General features: G+C 36.9%; 1 protein-coding gene across 3 annotated transcripts in view; it reads right to left on the reverse strand.

The window, feature by feature from the left end:
- The window catches only part of LOC108714669 (collagen alpha-1(VII) chain), a 145,565-nt gene that overhangs the window by 45,283 nt on the left and 80,303 nt on the right, over nucleotides 1-19,979 (reverse strand). For all 3 annotated transcript variants that reach the window (XM_018259085.2, XM_018259086.2, XM_018259084.2), the window contains exons 54-81: nucleotides 17,278-17,394; nucleotides 17,153-17,197; nucleotides 16,295-16,366; nucleotides 16,167-16,211; nucleotides 15,739-15,774; nucleotides 15,601-15,642; nucleotides 13,815-13,895; nucleotides 13,451-13,486; nucleotides 12,087-12,122; nucleotides 9,586-9,666; nucleotides 8,655-8,690; nucleotides 8,477-8,548; nucleotides 7,879-7,923; nucleotides 7,748-7,783; nucleotides 7,362-7,397; nucleotides 6,503-6,607; nucleotides 6,165-6,200; nucleotides 5,531-5,566; nucleotides 5,394-5,441; nucleotides 4,771-4,806; nucleotides 4,192-4,314; nucleotides 3,180-3,389; nucleotides 2,730-2,765; nucleotides 2,079-2,123; nucleotides 1,885-1,956; nucleotides 883-927; nucleotides 195-257; nucleotides 68-112 (exon numbers count right to left, since the gene is read on the reverse strand). In XM_018259085.2, coding sequence (XP_018114574.1) covers nucleotides 68-112; nucleotides 195-257; nucleotides 883-927; nucleotides 1,885-1,956; nucleotides 2,079-2,123; nucleotides 2,730-2,765; nucleotides 3,180-3,389; nucleotides 4,192-4,314; nucleotides 4,771-4,806; nucleotides 5,394-5,441; nucleotides 5,531-5,566; nucleotides 6,165-6,200; nucleotides 6,503-6,607; nucleotides 7,362-7,397; nucleotides 7,748-7,783; nucleotides 7,879-7,923; nucleotides 8,477-8,548; nucleotides 8,655-8,690; nucleotides 9,586-9,666; nucleotides 12,087-12,122; nucleotides 13,451-13,486; nucleotides 13,815-13,895; nucleotides 15,601-15,642; nucleotides 15,739-15,774; nucleotides 16,167-16,211; nucleotides 16,295-16,366; nucleotides 17,153-17,197; nucleotides 17,278-17,394 — 1,716 coding nt within the window. The remainder of the gene's footprint in view (nucleotides 1-67; nucleotides 113-194; nucleotides 258-882; nucleotides 928-1,884; nucleotides 1,957-2,078; nucleotides 2,124-2,729; nucleotides 2,766-3,179; nucleotides 3,390-4,191; nucleotides 4,315-4,770; nucleotides 4,807-5,393; nucleotides 5,442-5,530; nucleotides 5,567-6,164; nucleotides 6,201-6,502; nucleotides 6,608-7,361; nucleotides 7,398-7,747; nucleotides 7,784-7,878; nucleotides 7,924-8,476; nucleotides 8,549-8,654; nucleotides 8,691-9,585; nucleotides 9,667-12,086; nucleotides 12,123-13,450; nucleotides 13,487-13,814; nucleotides 13,896-15,600; nucleotides 15,643-15,738; nucleotides 15,775-16,166; nucleotides 16,212-16,294; nucleotides 16,367-17,152; nucleotides 17,198-17,277; nucleotides 17,395-19,979) is intronic.

A 19,979-nucleotide genomic window follows, 5' to 3' on the forward strand; every position in this document is an offset into this window, starting at 1 on the left:
TGTTGTCTTGTTCCCATCAGTACTTTGACCATTTAGTACATACAGTTATTTTTATTGTAAATCTTACCGGCTTTCCTTCTGGCCCTGCCAGTCCTCTCTCTCCTACGGGTCCCTGCAAGACATAGAGCATTAATGCAGCAGTACATTGAGCCTGTCCATTCAGACATAATTTTAGCCACTGGAGATCTACTCACCGGAGCTCCATCTCTGCCCTTTTCACCAGTGTCACCTCTATCTCCTTTTGGTCCATCTACCCCCTATAAAACAACATAGTAGATAATAAAAACAAAAAAATGCATAAATAAGGCAATTTCATTAAACATTGCTTTATTCTGTAGGTGAAAAAACTTAATTATCATACTATGAATAAAGCCTAAATCTGCAAACATTGTGACAAAAAGCATCACCAAACATTTTTGACCCAACTTTACTCATTTATGGGCCCAGCTTGAAAATCACATTGACGATTGTCTGTATTTACATGTGTTTGTGGCAAGTAACTGACCACACTGGGTAGGACTATGTAGTAACTGGTTAAATACAGTTGATGGGATCTTTGATCCAGTGTATATTTCATGTTATCAGTGCTGTATGGCCCACCAACTCTGTACCAATGTGGCCAATTTAATTGAATCACTGGATTTTCCCATTTGTGGCCTTTGTAAGACTCTTTGAGTACTTTTATGTTTCAAGGAGGCCTTTGACCCATTACGGTGCAGCCATTGCTGAGTCATACTGTTCTGTATATATCAGTCATAGGAACAGAGTATCAGGGCCTAAAGTGAGGAGGTTTTGCATTATTGTGACAGAGACAGTAGTCAGTAGATTGAGCACAATTTAATGATGGAAAACCTCACTTAGGACTTACTACTACAATCAGACCTTATCTCCTTTGGCTCCTTTTTCTCCATCTGCACCTGGATCACCCTGTAAAAACAATATCACAACATAATAATTACAGAATTTTCAACAGCTTCATAAATATGCCCTGTCCAGTGGAGGCCTATTTATTAAAGGTTGGATTTTAGTGGTTTTAGAGGTTTTTTGAAACCACGACTAAACTCACTACGGATGTCATTAGATTTATTAAAAGATCCGAATAAAAAAAGTAAGAATGAAAAATAATGGGCAAAAAATATGAATACCACGAAAATCTCAAAAAATGTGAGTTTTCAGGCAATTCCTAGCAAAAAAAAATACAAAGACCTCTAAAAGTTCAAATTGATTTTAAATGGTAATAGGATGAGCACAGCTGCCATTGACTTCTATAGGACCTTCACATCTTTTACCCGACAAAATTTTGTATTAGTGGTTTTTGTCATTTTTACACTTAACAAATTTTAGAGCTTTTTTAAAAAAATGCTACAAAAAAAACTACAAATTTGTAGAAATTTGTGGAAAAAAGATCAAAATTCGATTGTTAGTAAATAGGCCCTTAGTGTTGACTATTATAACTCAATTTAAATAGGATGTTAATTTTTCATTAATTTTATATATTATAGACTTTAAAAACACAAATTTAAAAATGAAGGACAGTTGCAGATTGTCTTAAAATTCTACAGTCTACAACATATTAAAAGTTATTTTTATGGTGAACTTCCCAGTAGAATGGATCATGATTATAAATAGGATATAATGGGTATCAGTGCTTGTGCTTGACCATCTAGTATCCTTCTTTTAACCAAAGGTGTTTTGGTATTTTTTACCATGGTGTATTGGTACGTTTTTATCTAATAGTCCCATTTCTGAGGCAATTCTTGAAGGTGTACATAAAACTTTTCCATATGAAATGTATATTGCATTTTCAGCTAAGAACATTCCAGACCTTATTTTAATAAGGACATGTGGCAGAATATTATTTCCAAATCTACCAATCAGACTGACCTTGACACCTCTTGGACCTGTTAATCCTCTCTCCCCAGGCAATCCAGTTGCAATAATTTCTACAACTTCCCCCTAAATTAAATTAGAAAAAGTTTACAGAAAACAATGAAACATAGATTTACTGTTTCATTTACAATACAGTATATTTTGAGGTCAATATGAGTGCATTAATGAACCAAAAGCTTTTTAGTTACCTTTGGTCCTGGTGGTCCAACTGATCCCCTGGGACCATCTTTACCCTAAAAAGAGTACATGTATACATTAAAAACATCCACTGATGGTCTACAAATATCATTAGAAACATTATAGCATATAAAAAATGTAAATACCTAAATTTAAAATCTCATATATTGAAGGAAGATGTTTGATTTCAGCTTCCTGGCTAATATATATATATATATATATATATATATATATATATATATATGCTAGCATGATCACAGTGTCACCTAGAATATGTTCTTGCCTGTTCTAGGTAACAGTGGGTTAGTAGTACAGACAACATTTTTTATAAAGGCCTAAGCATTAGCACAAAATGTTGATCACTATAAGCTCTTTAGTGAAAAAGTACTAATTGCTGAGTATGGTGGTTGGAAAATACTGTGGGACATCAAAGAAATATTTGAAATAGAGCAGAACACTGTTATAAATGTATATTTTTGCTGTTCCTGGCTCACGTTTATTCAACAGCAAACAGATCAGGGGCTTGCTAATGCTATTATATGGCTTATGGAACAAAAACAACATTTAAATATTCAAAGAAATACACAAAATCCTCGTTTGACCAAAAAGAGGATCTAAAGATACAATATAATGTTTTTTGTCTCAAGTTAGAAACAACTCACATTGTCACCTCGTTCACCCCGTTCTCCTTTATCTCCCTGTAATATAAATAATAAAAGTGAGACAATGTTGGTGGAGAAATCTCCTGAATGGTGCGTCTTGTAAGGTATTTGTACAAGTCTGGCTTTGTTAGAGAGACAATATTGGTCAATTATTTGACAAATCAAGACACAAGTGGTGCACTCTAGAGTTTACCTGCTAAGAAGGCTCAGAATTGGTAGCTTATCGAGAACTAGAAAGTTTCACCATCTACTCCTTAACATTGTATTATTGATTAGGTTGACTACGTGGCTTCTGAAACTTCAACAGACATGGTGATCATTTCTTTCTCATGTATATTTTATTCTCCAACCTTGCAAATGCAGATGTATAACTTCCAGAAACTCAAACTATCTCCAGAGTTTGGAGAACAACATATTCGATATAGAAAACCATTTTAAATCACATCTCACTTTCTCTCCAGGTTTCCCTTGTTCTCCAGATTCTCCTGCCTTCCCAGGTATTCCAGGAATCCCAGGTTTGCCTGGATCCCCAGTTTTTCCAGGTGGACCTTCAGGGCCTCTCTCCCCAATAGCCCGTCCTGGTGGCCCTTGGGGCCCAGCAGGTCCCAGGTCTCCCTTTTCTCCTTTCTGTCCTCTTTCTCCAGGAAAACCAACTGTTCCCTTTAAAAGTAATGTTACTGAAATTAGACATTGCATTATAAAGAATATCAGTGTTATGGAAAAGAGGTGTAATTCATGGCTATTGTGAATAAATATTTGTGTGTGGCTGTGCAAGGAATAATAAGATATTAGAGTATGTTACGCAAGGGCATGACCACTAATGCTTCTAGCTGAACACACAGTTGGAACCATTTACAAACATATATATATATTATAAGTAGGGATGCACCGAATCCACTATTTGGGATTTGGCCGAATCCCAGAATCCTTGGTGAAAGATTCAGCTGAATACCGAACCGAATCTGAATCCTAATTTGCATATGCAAATTAGGGGCAGGAAAGGAAAAAGTGGAAAAAAATCTTTTTTTATGAAAAGTTACATGATTTCCCTACCCGTCCCTAATTTACATATGTAAATTAGTATTCAGATTTGGTTCGGCCAGGCACAAGGATTCGGCTGAATCTGAATCCTGCTGAAAAAAGCCAAATCCTAGCCGAATCCTGAACCGAATCCTGGATTCTGTGCATCCTTAATTATGAGACTGGTTAAATACACTCAAAGCTTGATGGATACTAGTGACACCATTACAGTTTTTTTAGCTATTAGTTTCCCTCTCTCCCCCCATACACATACAGATTCTGCACTTCATTATCTTACCATTTCTGGCTCTTTGTTCTCTCCTCTAATCCTAAATTTACATTTGCATGTTAAGCAACATCTCACAGGTTAAAACAAATATTACTGTGTAGAAATCTTTATTTTCCAAAAATCCCATTGTCAGTAAGATATCTAAATACGCACATCTCTTCCTGGGGCACCTTTGTCACCCGGAGGACCTGTTTCCCCTTTTAGCTTCATCTGTGTGGAGATGGGGCGTCCTGAGCCATCATCAAAGGTGTCAATGAGATCTTTCAATGAGGAAATCTGTAAAATCAAGAATTTGCAATAACACAGTTGGCCAGATGCAGCTATTGAAAAGTTTAAAGGCATTGATCTCATCAATAGTTTGACAACAGTTTTTGAAGCTCAATGTGCCCATTATGTAAATATACATTTGATAAAGCAGTAGTTGACCTGTTCTTGCCTAGTTGACAAGATGCTATATAATAACAACAATAATAATAATAATAATAATAAAAATAGATAATAATTGGCACATATATGAGAGATGTGGTGGAACTCTATAACGGATTTTGTATATTATTCTACTGGCAATTTAATGCAAAGAGACCTTTTACATTATGAATAATCAGGTCTTGGCCACGGTCACTGGCTACTGAAAGTCAACTTCATGGTTTATAAAATCCATAATTAAAGATCACAAATATTCCAGTGTTGGAATAAGCTTGGTTTTACAGAATTATTTAAAACTAGGTTTACCTTTATTCCAAAAATGCCAAGGGACTTTTCAACATTCTGAAAGACAAAAAATAAATCTCAAATAGATGATGAATGCAATTTATGAATAGTAATTTCCTTAAGCAACAGCATCTAACAAATGTCCACGTCCATAGCCAAATACTAAGCATGGCAACAACATTCAAGACAACCATGACAATACTGCCTGCTGCATTTCCACAAGTACACATGTTGGTCCAAGTGATAGCCATTACAATTATTAGGTTGCCGTTTAAGCTATTTTGTTGTCCCCCTAACTGAACTATGTAATGACCTAAGAGAGGATCCAATAAAAACAAATAATTAGATTAGATCTTTCAGCATGGAAGGTAAAAAAAGATCCATAGTATAGATAGACTATTTCACACAATATGTAGGGGCTGAAGGGTTGTGGAGCATGGGTGGCTCGAGGGAGTGGAATTAAAAAAGTAATGGTTACTGGCAACATATAATGAAGCAGTAGGTACAGGACCCAGTGCCCCTGGTTATGAAGCAGTAGGTACAGGTTCCACTGCCAATTATTTTAACAGGTCTATGGTCTTTTAAAACACCACTATAAGAGTCTGCTTTGTGGGGGCTGATTTAAATATCCAGAAAATACTTACAGCAGCACTTCCAGGGTCTCCTTTAGTTCCCATTTCACCCGGTCTACCCTACACACAATTACAACAAGAGGAAAGTCAAGTTGCAGTAACTGTAAAATATAACCAGAATGATTGTGTCTATCGAGCAATTAACCCACCTGTTCACCCTTGGCACCTTGTTCCCCTCGATCACCCTAGAAAAATAATGAAGACAATTTTGACTGGTCTGTATAGATGCCCCTAACATGGTGCTGATAAATAATTCTGTTAAAGAATGATAATTTCATTATCTCTGGCATGTGTATAGCTCTGAATAGTAATCTGGTCTGCTACAGCTGAACATTGAATACTGTTGTGATCAAGGGTGAAATGCTGATGTGCTTTTTTTTCAGAATGCTCTGGGCAGCCTACAAAACCCAACACAGCTTGGCTGCTAAACTACATTGACATGAATCCTAAGGGGTTGTGTGACAAGTGTGAAGCAATGCCTGCAACCATTTTTTTTCTTTATAAAATATTGAGGAAATTGGTGGGGCACCACTCAGTCTTAATGGACTTAATACCTTGTCCATGGCCTCTGCCACTGATTTCCAAAGTAAACAAGTTCTTAATTAGGCACCAACAACCCTCAAGTATTAGCTGTAGCCTGCAGCAATAAAAATAAGTTGAATAATGCCAGATCTCTTTTACATCCACGGATAGACAAATTTTTATGACAAACACTGCAATTTCCTATTTGTAATCATTGGCGCATGACACATTTACATATAACCAGGGTAACATGAATCCTACCTTTGATCCAGGTTGACCAGCTAGTCCAGGTATTCCCTAATAAAATATTAAAGGCACGTTGGATCAATCACTTCCATGAAACATTTAACTGAATATTAGCAGCAATGCTTTTCAGTAATTACATAAAGCCTCCATCGTAAAACAGTTTAATATAGAAAGAGTACGACAGGAATATCCAGCCTTGATGAACCCCAACTTCCATCTGGAATCAACATATATTAGTAGCCTAGATGTCATCCTAACATTTTTTGAATGTTTGGGAAATAAGTTTGGGAAACCCGTGTGTGTGTATCACATAACAATACTAAATAGAAAATGGAAATAATGATATCACCCACCTGGCCTGGAGGACCAATGGGCCCTGGATTTCCTGGGACACCTGGTGGCCCAGAAGGGCCTACTGAACCTGGTTCTCCTTGTGTTCCTTTTTGACCATCACGGCCCTGCAAAGCAATAGATGAGTTAAAAGGGCTTGCATTTCTGCAAACAACCAAGAAACACTTACAGAATAATATAATTATATTTGTTGTGGTGGATATGCAGTGCATATTTGTCTTAAAGGAGAAGGAAAGCTACAGAGGCATTTTATTGCCAATAGATTAGCTGCAATAGGGCAAGCTAGAATGCTATATTTATTCTGTAGAATGTTTTACCATACCTGAGTAAAAAGCTCTAGAAACGCTCTGTTTGTTTAGAATAGGAGCTGTAGTATTAATGGGGTGTGACATCACTTCCTGCCTGAGTCTCTCCCTGCTCTGGGCTCAGATTACAGTAGAGAAGGGAGGGGTGGGGGGAGAGGAGCAAACTGAGCATGCTCTTGCCCAGGGCAATGAGGTTTAAGCTGAAGGCAGGAAGTCTGATACAGAAGCCCATGTTTACACAATAGAAGGAAAGAAATGCAGTGTTTCTTTTGACAGGGGACTCAGAGCAACATTACTTTGGGGGTTTACTGGTATATTTAGATGGACCTTTCTAATAAGGCTTACTTAGTTTTAACCTTTCCTTCTCCTTTAAGAAGCAAACAAATATATCCCTGAGGTTAAAACTCCCTGTTTTGGATTTTTCAGCCTGTCTGCACCTCTTGACTATACATATATATCCATATCACAAGTCCAGAATCAAGTTAAGTAAAACTAGAAACACATTTGCATTACAAGACTAAGGAAGCATCATACAAGTTTAACCAAGAATACTCACGTCTCGGCCAGCAGGACCCACATCTCCTTTGTCCCCCTAAAGTACAAAAGATACTTTGAAACTCTGTGTTTGCTACTAAGAGTAGATGATAACTAAATATCAAAGATCCAGCTTTTCACAAGGAATGTGTTTAAAATTCAACCTTTTTCACATTTTCCCTAGGGGAAACAAAATGCCTTTTTACAAAATTTACAAATATTTGCAAAATAGAATGAAGCCTTCCCAAGTCAGAATTCTGAGAAACGATCTAGTGGTGTTCAGACACTCAGCCTGTCAGACACCATGAATCAATCAATCCTCAAAGTCTAGTAATTCATGCCAGTATGTAAAATATGCATATTTGACATTGCTGTTTCAAACTTAAAAATATAATTTACTGTTCTTACCTTTCTTCCATCTTCCCCAGGATTTCCATCTTCCCCCTAAAGATAAAGTATCCAGTTAAGTCTTTGTTACTCAGCTACAATACTGGAACATTCTACCTGTACACACAATGCAATATGGGCCAGATACTCACATTTTTACCGTTGAGGCCAGGTTTTCCATCTTCTCCTTGTTTACCCTTGAAAATAGATTAATCACAGATAAATACACCTTTAATGAACTAAATTAGGATTTGGTTATTATTAATTATAATTAATATAATTAAGTATATGAGAAGATATTAGAAGCCACTTTGAGTGCTACTATAATGTTATCAGTTTTCTGCTCTATTCGTTGCAAACATGTTACAGCATTGCACCCTTATTATTATGGATGCAAAAAACAATTAACAAAATAATTTCTTATACAGTGAAATACAGTTACTCAACTCAGGTTATTGGGTTCTAAAATCCTAAAATATGGTTGTACATTAAGGCTTTGTATTTACACCTAGTGGTTGGGTATTGTAGTTCAGGCTGACATGTAGCTATAATACGCAGTAGGAAAGAATTGAAGCAGTTGAATCAAAAAATCTGAAAAACGTATTAAGTTTGAGTAAAGTAAATAAAGTATTTAGTTGTCAGCTTAATGGTACTACAATTTACAGTATAGTTTTTTAGCATATGAAAATACTTTCTACCCGGAACAGCTGTACCATCAATAGAAAATTCACAATTGCTATAACTGCTTACAGGTATTCCAGGTGGTCCAACAGGGCCAATTGGTCCAAGGGGGCCCTGATCTCCTCTAAGCCCAGGTAGACCCTGTAATACATAAAGGTGGTTGATTAGCAGCCAGGGTCAGAGATAAGAGCATGGAAAATTATAACATCTCAGATATCTTGTAGTCTGTTTCAGATTCTGTACTTACATCTCTTCCAGGATCACCTTGCTTGCCAGCATCTCCCTACAAAGCAAACATGTTACTGGAATTAATAGTCAACAACTGCTAGGCAATGCCTCCTATTTCAGGGTGTAAAATACTAACATTGTTTTACCAAGTGAAGCAAAATAGTGTGGTTTACAACTCTGATTTGCAATGTGTGTGTGTGTGTATTGGTGGTAGATTATAACAAGGGCTTTCAGAGTGACTTCCCAAGGCCTAGAGCACCAGCAGGAACCAAATATAAGTGAAAATATTAAAGCCATTTGTCATGCAAACTGATTAACAGTTCTCTATTAGCTTCCCTACTGATTCTTTGTGCTGCATGTGCCTCTCAACCCTATTTGCCTTCCTGATTGACACTTCAATTTATCAGAGAAGAAGGATGGGGACTCGCAAAGTGGTGTTCCCTATAATGTCTTGTAGTTTGTATGTATTTTCTCAAGGTATTTTGCACAGATTATTGTGTAAGTCAATTTGTGTTTGTATGTATGTACATATAGGTATGGGACCTGGGGGTTTCTGGATAACGGCTCTTTCCATAATTTGGATCTTTGTTTCTTAAGTCTACTAGAAAATCATTTTAGCATTAAATAAACCCAATAGGGTGGTTTTGCTTCCAATAAGGATTAATTATATCTTCGTTTGGATGAAGTATAAGGTACTGTTTTATTATTACAGAGAAAAAAGACTATTTGGATTAAATTTGAGTCTATGGCCACTCTGTGATTCATAGATTTCTAGATAATGGATTTTCAGATAACGGATCCCATACCTGAACCACATTTTTGGTGCATTATATAATTTCTTTTGGTTGGTGCTATAACATCCTAGAGGAAGCATTGGTGCCATGGTTTCTCTGGGATACATTTAGGATAAAAACAAAGTTTCTTCCTGGGTTTTTTCTGTGACCACTTACTCTCTGGCCTGGAGTGCCTGGCTGTCCTGGTTTCCCATCCAAACCATTCCTTCCATCAATGCCTGGAGCGCCACGTTCTCCCTAAACATGAAAGGCAGAGTGTTTTGATATATAAATGGTAAAATCAATAAATTTAAATGTTTTGTCTTCCCTTGGTAGGTGCTCACAGGCTCAGCTAATGCACTTCATGCCACTGGGAATCTGGATTATATTTACACAGGATCCAGTGGAATGAAGGACAGCAGCAGGGGCCCTTTAGAAGGAAACTTCTCATTCTAAGCAGAGAGACATGACAGAGAACCAGCTTAGATGTAATAGAGATGGAGGTAAATATAGTTATGTGGATATATGTTTCTGCAGGGAGATTTAGACATAAACTGTGCTAAATACATTATTACATTTTTCATATACATTAGATACTGTAAATGATGTAGATAAACAGAAAAAAAAAATTGGGATTTTCAGGCAAAAATTCTGTAAACATGCGAACTGATCCTTTTATGGGCTACAAATCCCACCATGATATACACTATAGTGAACATAATTTCATTATTATGAACCATAAGTTATGTCAGAACTGCCATTTTATGAGATGAAAGTAGGGGATGTAACAATTTATTTAAACCTTATTATGCAGGGCAACTTTTTAGTACTGTACCAAACCAATTTTCCCCAAACTATTCTGCTTCACTGAACATTACACTGGAGTCTTTTCATGAAGCATAGCTGCTCTGTATACTGTATGTACTAGCTTAGTTTTAAGCATAAACAATCTTTCCAGACTAATTTTATTCCCAAAACATTCAAGTGCGCAAAAGAGATTGTAAAATGTGAAACTATCATTATTTTTTTGGCTAGTGACAAGCATTGCTATTTCAATGCTCAATTAAAAAACAACCGTTGTTTATCTCTTTTTTTCACACTGGAACGGTTAGAAATTACATTTATCTGTCAAGATTGAGATCTTTCTAACTTCTTCCTGGGTCAATCAATTATCTTAACTTAAATTATCTGAATCTATTAAAACACTAAGCCATTAATAGTTTGTTTTTTAGTGGTATGAACATAAGTAAAGAAGCAGTTTAAAACTTCTGCTTTTTTATTGTTTCCATCAATCGATTTATCCATCGTAATTTTGCGTAAATTGCTTCGGGTGACTTTTGGAAAACGCCGCGTGTGATTAGCGCCGACGTTTTTTCATTTTAGCCGGCGCAGAGTTAGGTAAGGCGTTTGGGGAGATTGGTCGCCGCAAAGATGAGGCGATTAGTTGCCAGGCGACCAAATCTCCCCAAAACGCTCAGTGTGGCCTTACCTTAAATGCTTCTGCATACTACTCTTAATATACATTTGGTATTAAATATTCACAAACTGTTCTTTTTTTACTTAGCTACCCCATTGTTCCAATTAATATATAGATACTGTAGTTACAGTCTAATTCTTTTCACTTACATAAGAAGGTTTAATAAACACTCTCTTCACTTACACTGGGAGGTTTGTAGCATGAACATATGATAATTCTTTTTAAAGGGGACCCGTCACCCAAAAAAAATATTCAAAATCCTATTTTATCATATTATTCAAGCAAAATGAACTTTAACTACACTATATTAATTATTTGAATCTTGTTTCCTCTGGAAATTCATAACTATAGCAAGCAGGCAGGAGCCATTTTGTGGACAATGTTAAGTTAAGCCTTGCATCATCTCAGAATCTTGTTTGTGCACCAGAATTGGGGACCCAAAGTCCATCCCCATGCCCTGGCTACACAATTGAATGGTGAAGAGAACTAGGGAATGTGGAGAGCAGTGACATCTAGGAAGTGCTGAATGAAAAGTGAAAGTAATTGCCTAAGGCATGGAGGAGCAGCAGAAAATACTTGATTGACAGCTGAGATGTTTAAATGAGCTAACAACAGCTATGAATGCTTTAATAAAAAATAGAAATTGGATTTCATGTTTAATTTGAAAAGGACTTTTATTATACAGATTTTTGTCTCTGGGTGACAGGTCCACTTTAAGTCAAACTAAAATCTGTACCTGTGAGATCTTAACACAATTGTCTTATATTTGGTTTTGCCTTTAGCCAATGACTTTAATTCTGGCTTTACATAAAGGCAAACCCCTTCACTGTATTCAAAACACTGTGCTAACAACTAGGGAATATTTACATATCTGCTAGAATCCCTCTTGAATTTGATATTCAATAAATCTGCCTCTTTATATACTGTAAGTAACTAGAACATTTTTCAAAGAGTGCAACAACATCAATGCAATTATGCTTCAGGGAATGCCGCAGCTGCCAAAGTAAGATCGCTACTCCTATTCTTACACATAACCTTCTTATAGTATTTTACTTATTGAAATAGTAATGTATTTATTTAATAAATTAACTTTCATGTACCACAAACCATTGTTCCAATTCGTCTGCAAACTGAAGTTGCTACTAGATACCAATGAAGTCATACTTTTAAGTGTTCTTTATTAAAAAGTTCAATGTTTTACCTTTTCACCTGGTGCCCCACGATCCCCTGTCTCTCCCTGTAGTAGAAATATTCACAGTGGTTATTAATAAATATTAAGATTTATGTGGATTATACTGTACTGACAACAAAAAGCAACACAAAGTTAAACAAGTACAAAGAGTTCAATCCAATCCTGTTTACAATCTCTCTGGCTGTAAGACAACTTGGGTTTGCTTATTAAGCAGGAAAGTTGCAGCTTATTTAATTCACCGTATGGGTATTTTAGCACTGACAGTTTGGTTATTTATGACAAATAAATGTTTTACTTCTTTCTAACTAATACATTCAAAGGGGTGCTCTTGTGTTAAAAAGGTGTAAAACTCCCCATATCTTTCCAGAAAATGTCATGTACATACTTAAATTGATATTTATATTAATAATAATTTATACACTACCAGCACAAATATATACAAATAGAAGGAGGTGGGTCAAAGAAGGAAGGAAACTTAAAGGTGACCCACCCCTTTAGGGTAATAAAATACTGGGTGTTTTTTTTTTTTTAAATCCTTAAAAATGTGATCTTTCAAATTCCAGACTCAGACTGCCTGAAAGAGCTTGTGGCAGGACTTTGAGGGTGGTATGGACACATTCATTAGTTTTTTTTTATAGGTTACACACCACATAAAAGTGTCCTGTGTTCCATTACCCTTATCGCTAAACTACCTTTGTCTTGTAATTTCTCTGGTGTAAAATTCACTAACATTGTAAAGGTATATTGGGTTAGCATAGCAGAGAAACCATCATGGCTGAAGAGCCCTTATCAATGCAAGACATCAGGTGACAGCCTTCTTAAAACAGAATGTAATTATATGCCTGAATCTACATACACAGCCTTAAAACCAAAAGCTCACTCAAGGGATTATGGATTCTATCCTTTAGGTCAACTATTCACCCAGAAGCACTGGTTTAATTGCATATGGGAGCACCTGGATAACACCTGAACTGGGAACTGGCACTTATTTGACAGTGTAACAAACTGTAACCTACAGCACTAATACCCCTCCGAATTGTGTCTGTCTGTTAGCCTCCCATTTAGACTGTAAGCCCTACAGGGTGGGGTCCTCCAGCCTTTTGTCTCCTTGACACTGAGCACTTAATCTGTATTGTAATTATATTTTATATTTACGCAAATTGTATTTTTAATGATGCGCTTATTGTTACTTTTAATTTCAATGACCCCTTGTTTGTTACTTCAAATTGATTGTTTTGCTTTACAATGCTTTGCCCTCAAAGAGCGCTATACAAATAAAAATATACATACATACATATGTACTGCCTAATAATTGGGTTATTGTCGAACATTTTGCTGTGGCCTAGACAACATCCATTAAGACTGAGACTTACCCGAGGTCCTGCAGGGCCCCTTAGTCCTTCTAATCCCTGTGCAAAAATAAAGTTTCATATCATATATCATATAATCTCTGAATTAAAAAAAATATTGAATACATATGGATCCCATTAGTGTGTGTGCTCGTTTGTTTCAATACTTGTTAGAATGTGTATGGGTTCTCAATAATAGGATGTGATCTATAATCTGAAACTTTGCTTTATCCAAATAAAGCCCAGAACATATAAATTACACAGAGTGATATATATATGATGGATTTTTCACACTTTGCATTGAAACAGTGGGGATTAAAAAAGAAATAGATTATATTGCTCTAATTAAATAAATCTTGTTCCACCAAGCATTGTATTAGGCACCTACCCTTTCTCCTGGAACTCCATTTGCACCAGCTTCTCCCTTTGCACCTTTCATGCCATGCTCACCAGGGTCACCATCATCACCCTAAACACAACGACCAGTCACAATTTTATAAACAGCACAAAATTGCAGTGTATAGTAGGCTATCTTTTATCCTGGTTAATCAGAGATGGGATTAGCCGCTGTATTTAGATCAACGAGAACACACATCTGATTGGTTGCCATGGGTCACTGCCCAGGTGCAAATTTGCCAACAAATGACCCCCGACTGAAGTGTTTCTCATGAAAGGATTTGGACCCACTCAGAAGGAGGTAAACAGTCATTTAGGGGCAGATTTATTAAGGGTCAAGTTGTGTTTTGCTCGAAAATTCGAGTTTCCGAGGTATTTATTTTTGTCAAAAATCGATTTTTCAGGTTAAAATTTTCTAGATTTATTATAACCCAACCATGGAATCAGCTTGAATCTGAAAATACACCATCTAAAACCTGTCACGGTCATGTAAGAGTTAATGGCAGAAGTTGCTTGAACCATTTGAAGATTAGAAGCCGTCATGTTTTTTGTGTTTTCTTTTGGTGGTTTTTGCTCAATTCGAGCGATTCAGGATTGTTTTTGCCGACAACTCAATAAATTTAATTTTTCAGGTTGTTAACCCCGAACTCGCTGAATCGAGTTATTTGCATTAAAGTTTTTTAACTTTTCCAATTTTCTAATTCTAACTTTCTTATTCTTAAATTAGAAACCATTCCAGTTGTGAGTTCATTCAAGGTTTTAAAAAGCTCACACAACTCTAAAATTCGACCTGTGATAAATAACCCCCTTAGTGTAGCACTCACTCACATGGAAGGTGTAGCTAAATTGTAATATTAAACACTTGTACAGAATGTATAGCAAGCACTCATAGGGGGTTATTTATCAAAATCAGATTTTTTCTGATGTTTTAAATAAATAAAGTCCGACCAAACTAGAATCCACAATTTGCCCTTATTTATCAATAAAAAAACTAGAAAAAAATCAGATCAGGAAAACCATGACTTTTTCGGGTTGTCGCACGAAAACCACAACTTTTTCAGATTGCCTTGCGAAATCGGCGTAAAAGCCCGAGATTATCACACGAAATCCAGCACAGACAACAATATCTTCAAATTGTAAATAGGACCTCTGCCATTGACTTCTACAGTACCTTGACAGGTTGAAAATGGAGTATTTTTGGATTTGGACTTTTTGCAGCCTCAGGGAATAATAAATCATGAAAAATTACAGTTTTTAGCATTCAGAATAAATACATAACCCCATAGTGTAAGTATATAGCACTCATGAGCAGTGATGGGCAAATTTGTCCCATTTTGATTCGCCACGAAATTTGCGAATTTCCTGTGAAATTCATGAAACAGGCGGAAAATGAGCGAAACGCGAATTTTGACGACGGCGTTAAAATAGTTAAAGTTAATGGGCATTTGTTAATCATCGCTGGCGTCTAAATTGTCGCCGGCGTGGAAACCATCACCGGCGTCAGAAAAACTTTGATGCCCGCGAATTTTCACAGCAAATTCACGGATTTATTCACCGGTGGCGAAACGTGGAAATTCAACACTAATTCGCGCCTGGCGAATAAATTCACCTATCGCTACTCATTAGGAACGAAGAGCATTAAGTGGTCACCAACCAGAGAAGATCTAAACCTATTAGGAAATGCCACTAATCAGATCAGGCGGTATTTAATGATGGTCATATAATTTCTTTGTAGAAAGATTACAAAACATATGTACAGATGAACCAGGAGCTCTTACCTTGTCTCCCTTTGCTCCAGCAACCACAGATTCCACGGTGCCCTAAATGAAAGTCCATTGAAACATCAGATAAAGCACTGTATGTGCATATGCTCTCTAAGATATATCACTTAAATATAATACTATAAACAAACTTACTGGTTTTCCTTGTGGTCCTTGTGGACCTTGTGTTCCCTAAGAAATAAAATGCACATTCATTTAGATTTATTGATATGTCTGCTGGTAAAATCATAATGCACGTTGCTTATAACCTATTCATGGTTTACTGTGTCTGTAACACAATTCAGGCTATATAGGCTTCCAATAACAACATACATTTCAAAGGAGTACACTGGAATTTCTACCTCTAAATGTAATACAGTTGGTCCGTATAAATTCCTGTAAAAATTCTGCACACAGTAATTGTGGTGTATGCACAGACATAATGTATTATTGGTTCATACCAACTCACAACGCTACGTACAAATGATAAACAAAGGTTGTGCGAAATTAGTAAGAACATTAATAAAATGTTACATTATAGGTTGTAAACTGCGGGAAGTAAAAAATAGTATTTGGTAACTCACTGGATCTCCACGGTCACCTTTAGTGCCAGGGGCTCCAGGGCTCCCCTAGGAAGAATAAATCATTTTGACTTATAAGGTATACAATTAATATAGGAAGGAGGATATGTGGACCAACCAGCTCTACTCACATTCCTTCCAGACTCCCCTGGATCCCCAGCATCCCCCTTTTCTCCTGGAAGGCCTCTTTGTCCTGGAAGACCCTACAAAAATAATATACAAAAGAGTGTTCCAGAACGCAATCAAAGAAAACCCATTTATAATCATATTGGTTTAAGAAAAGCAGAGTATGTAGTGTAAAATCATGTGCAACTTGTTCTTTACTTTTGCTTAGATGCTATTCCTATGTGAGATTTTACTTCCAGGGTTCCCTTAGTGCACCATGTGAATTACACACTAACCCTACTGTAAAGGCGGCATGAATTGACTAAGAAAAACAAGCTGTAGGCAGTTTATAGATTTGGACACTCATTTTCACCTACAGTAGTAAACTACATGCCAATTGCAAGGTGTGCTATTTTGCTGTTGTCTGGGAAAGCCCCTGTATTGTGGTTAAAAAAATGGTGACGTGTCAATATTTCACACTTTTCTCATAGATGGATGCATACCATTCTGCAACACCTGGAATGTCCAGACATACTCAACATTAATCTGAAATGTAATAAGTATACTTGGCCAAATTTACATAGCGTGTGCCCATAGACCCACTGCCGTTTGTCGCCCCTGTCCCCTCCCCTTTATGTGTACAAATTTTAATTATCTGGGCTGGAGCAATGGGCATTGGCACATGGGAAATTTAAAAGTCGACTGTATCTCCTGAGAGTGTTTTTTAACCAATTCGGGTGTGGTTGGGCAGCATGCTGTCCCCTAAAATCCTTCTGCCACCTAAAATCCAGCCTCCCTAGGTCCGGGCCTTGGTGGCCTTTCCACAAATCCAGGCCTGTAAGTATGGATTTCTTGGATACTGACTTTGCAGGGATCATCCTTACCCTTAGCCCTCGTTCTCCATTCTTTCCTGGGATTCCAGATTCACCCTGCCAGTGGAGAGAGATATATGTAAATATTTTCAACATTATGCAATTCCCGTGCTTTTGAGTTAAGGTCTTTCTCTTACCGGTGTTCCTTCATCTCCTTTTTCTCCGCGCTCTCCTTCTTTGCCACGAAGACCTATCTGCCCTGGTGCTCCAGTTTTTCCAGGCTCCCCATTCTGCCCTGATTCACCAGGTTCTCCCTGAAAAAAGAAGTTGTAGACTTTATTATCCTTCCTGTATCTATGTAGAATATTGAGCTGGTGAACCCTACATCACAACAGTAGAGGTTGATGAAAACATGAAAAATGAAACAGCTCTATAAAATCACCCCTTATTGAAATCTATTTAAAAAAAAAAAAAAAAAATACTTTACACTATAAAAAGAACAAAGGGAAAAAGTACACTCTGCACCAACCCTTAACATTTATATACTAGAAATAGTATATCAAGATCTAAGGGGGGACCTGTGCTTTAGGTGAAATATTTATATCAACACTGTAATGCAGTTAGAAATAACTCCCTGTTAAGAGATATTAGCAACTGACAGAATGAATGAGTTGACTCAGCTCAAGGTGAGAGAACCTGAAAAATGTAAATGAGAGAGAAAGTAAGGAAGAGAGAGGCACACACAGTTTAAATACTCACATGGGGGGGGGAGATTTTGAAAAGGGATAATATGTGGCAGAACACAATATAGAATATTACAAATGAGGAAGAAGTGCAGTAGGTTTGCAAAGAACAAGCAGCCTCAGTAAGGAAGGTTGTGAGAGGCTGAGCTAGTTTTATGTCCCAGGAGCTGGTTCTGTCATAAGGCAAATACCTCACCCCAGTTGGTCCAATGTGAGGAGCAAGAAACTGATGGAAGGGGATATATAATTTAACGTTATACATGATCTAACATAATATATCTCTATGAATCAAGCACATGGAATAAATGTAACTGTACTGTGTGCTGTGGCCCTCAAAACTTGTTCTTACACCTGGAAGAATATGTCTTGGCAAAAATTAAAGAGTTTGCGTTACTATATTCTATATGACTCCGATATACAAAATGTACTGTAAGAATATTATGTAGAATATATGTACTGTAAGAGTAATCTTTTACATGAGCGGATTTTCATCAAACCTGACAAAAAAAAAGTGGGACAGGCTATTTTAACCATCAGGGGTATATATATTATACTGTGTTTACCACACATCACCAGGCTTCGCCATGTAAAAAACTGCATCAAAATAACGGTGGCAAATCTGGCGTTCACATGACGTAAAATTACACACACCATACAATATTTTACACAGCTTTTTGCACTGTTTTTTTGTGAATAAATATGCCTCCAAGTCATGTATTTTCTAACCTCTGCTGCACTTTCGGTGCTGGTACCTTTAAAATGTAAGCCCCGGTACAGCTTCAAGGAATCTGATTGGCTGGAGGGTGAACACTGACCCTCCTTCCAGCCAATCCAGCTTGGTTGGGGATTTGGGGCAAAAGGAGCAGCATTGAAATACTGCAGCAACTCCTCCCCTCCTCCCAATGGTTCTAACATCTATGACTGCAACAGCAGCAGGTCAGTAAGGGAGCAAGGTTGGGTTTTATGTGGAAATTGAGCAGAGAGTGAACAATAGAAAGTAGGGTAAAGAAGAACGTTGATAGAACATAGAAAAAATAGTAAACACAAGTGGAAGAAATGGAATCAAAGAAAGTTAGGGAGAGTGGGATATACAGAAAGGGGGGAGCAAATACAGTATATGTAGAGAACATGGAATTGAGGGGTGTGAATTGGTGAAAAGTGAATGATAGACAAGCAGATGTGAGAGGAGTGAAAAAAGAAAAAAACTGATTGAAGAAGAGTTCCTTGGATGTGAAAAGTAAGAGAAGAAGGGAAGGAAAGCAAAAAAAAAATAAAAAGGAAATAACAGAAAAGCAGAGAACAATTGGAAATAGAATGGGAGTAGGGTTTGCCGTATTTTTTGTACTGTACATATATATGATTTTCTGCCTGTGATTCATGTTGATTCATGCCTTGCAGTGCCCATGCTGGTGGTACAACATAGACACACTGTACACTTTTATTCTGACAATACTGCATTGTAACTGTGAGCTTGGGTAACAATACCTACTACCAATTGCTGTATAACATGCTTGTGGTGCCAATATCCACTGCTTCTCTCTATGCACTCTTCTTGGGGTGTCAATATCAACAGCTTTTTACAATAAATTAACATTGCCAGGCCTGGAGTAGTAATCTAGATATTATGGGAAAAGGGGCTGTGTAAACCCTGTACTTTTGGACTAGTGGGGTGCTGCTTGGGCCTTAGAGAAAATCTCAGACCACACATGGCCAGCGCCCTCTGCTTTATTTGTTATAAAATATACAGTACAATTCCAATGTCCATTGCTTCTAACTGAAATGTGATCAGGATACTATGGTTCGAATGGTAAATCCGAACTTGAATTTTCAAGTTGGTTTTTTGGTCAAAGCTCACAATTTTGAGTTTAAAACCACCAACTTGAATTCAAATTTGAAATTTTAATTCAAATCTAAGATGTATCATCCCCCTACCCTATAGGTCGATATTCGATAGGTCGGCACCTAAAACCTGCTGAGTTCATGTAGTAATCAATGGCAGAGGTCCACTGACCTATTCGAAGAAGTTAATAGCCATTCGATTTTTTTTGTTCAATTTCGACTCAATTCAAGTTTTTGGGTTGGTATCATTCCTTCGAAGTTTAGACATTCAAGTTTTTTCTTTATTAAGATACCATTCAAGTTTTGAGTTCATTCGA

This window comes from Xenopus laevis, chromosome 4L (genome assembly GCF_017654675.1).
Source record: "Xenopus laevis strain J_2021 chromosome 4L, Xenopus_laevis_v10.1, whole genome shotgun sequence".
NCBI lineage: Eukaryota > Metazoa > Chordata > Amphibia > Anura > Pipidae > Xenopus > Xenopus laevis.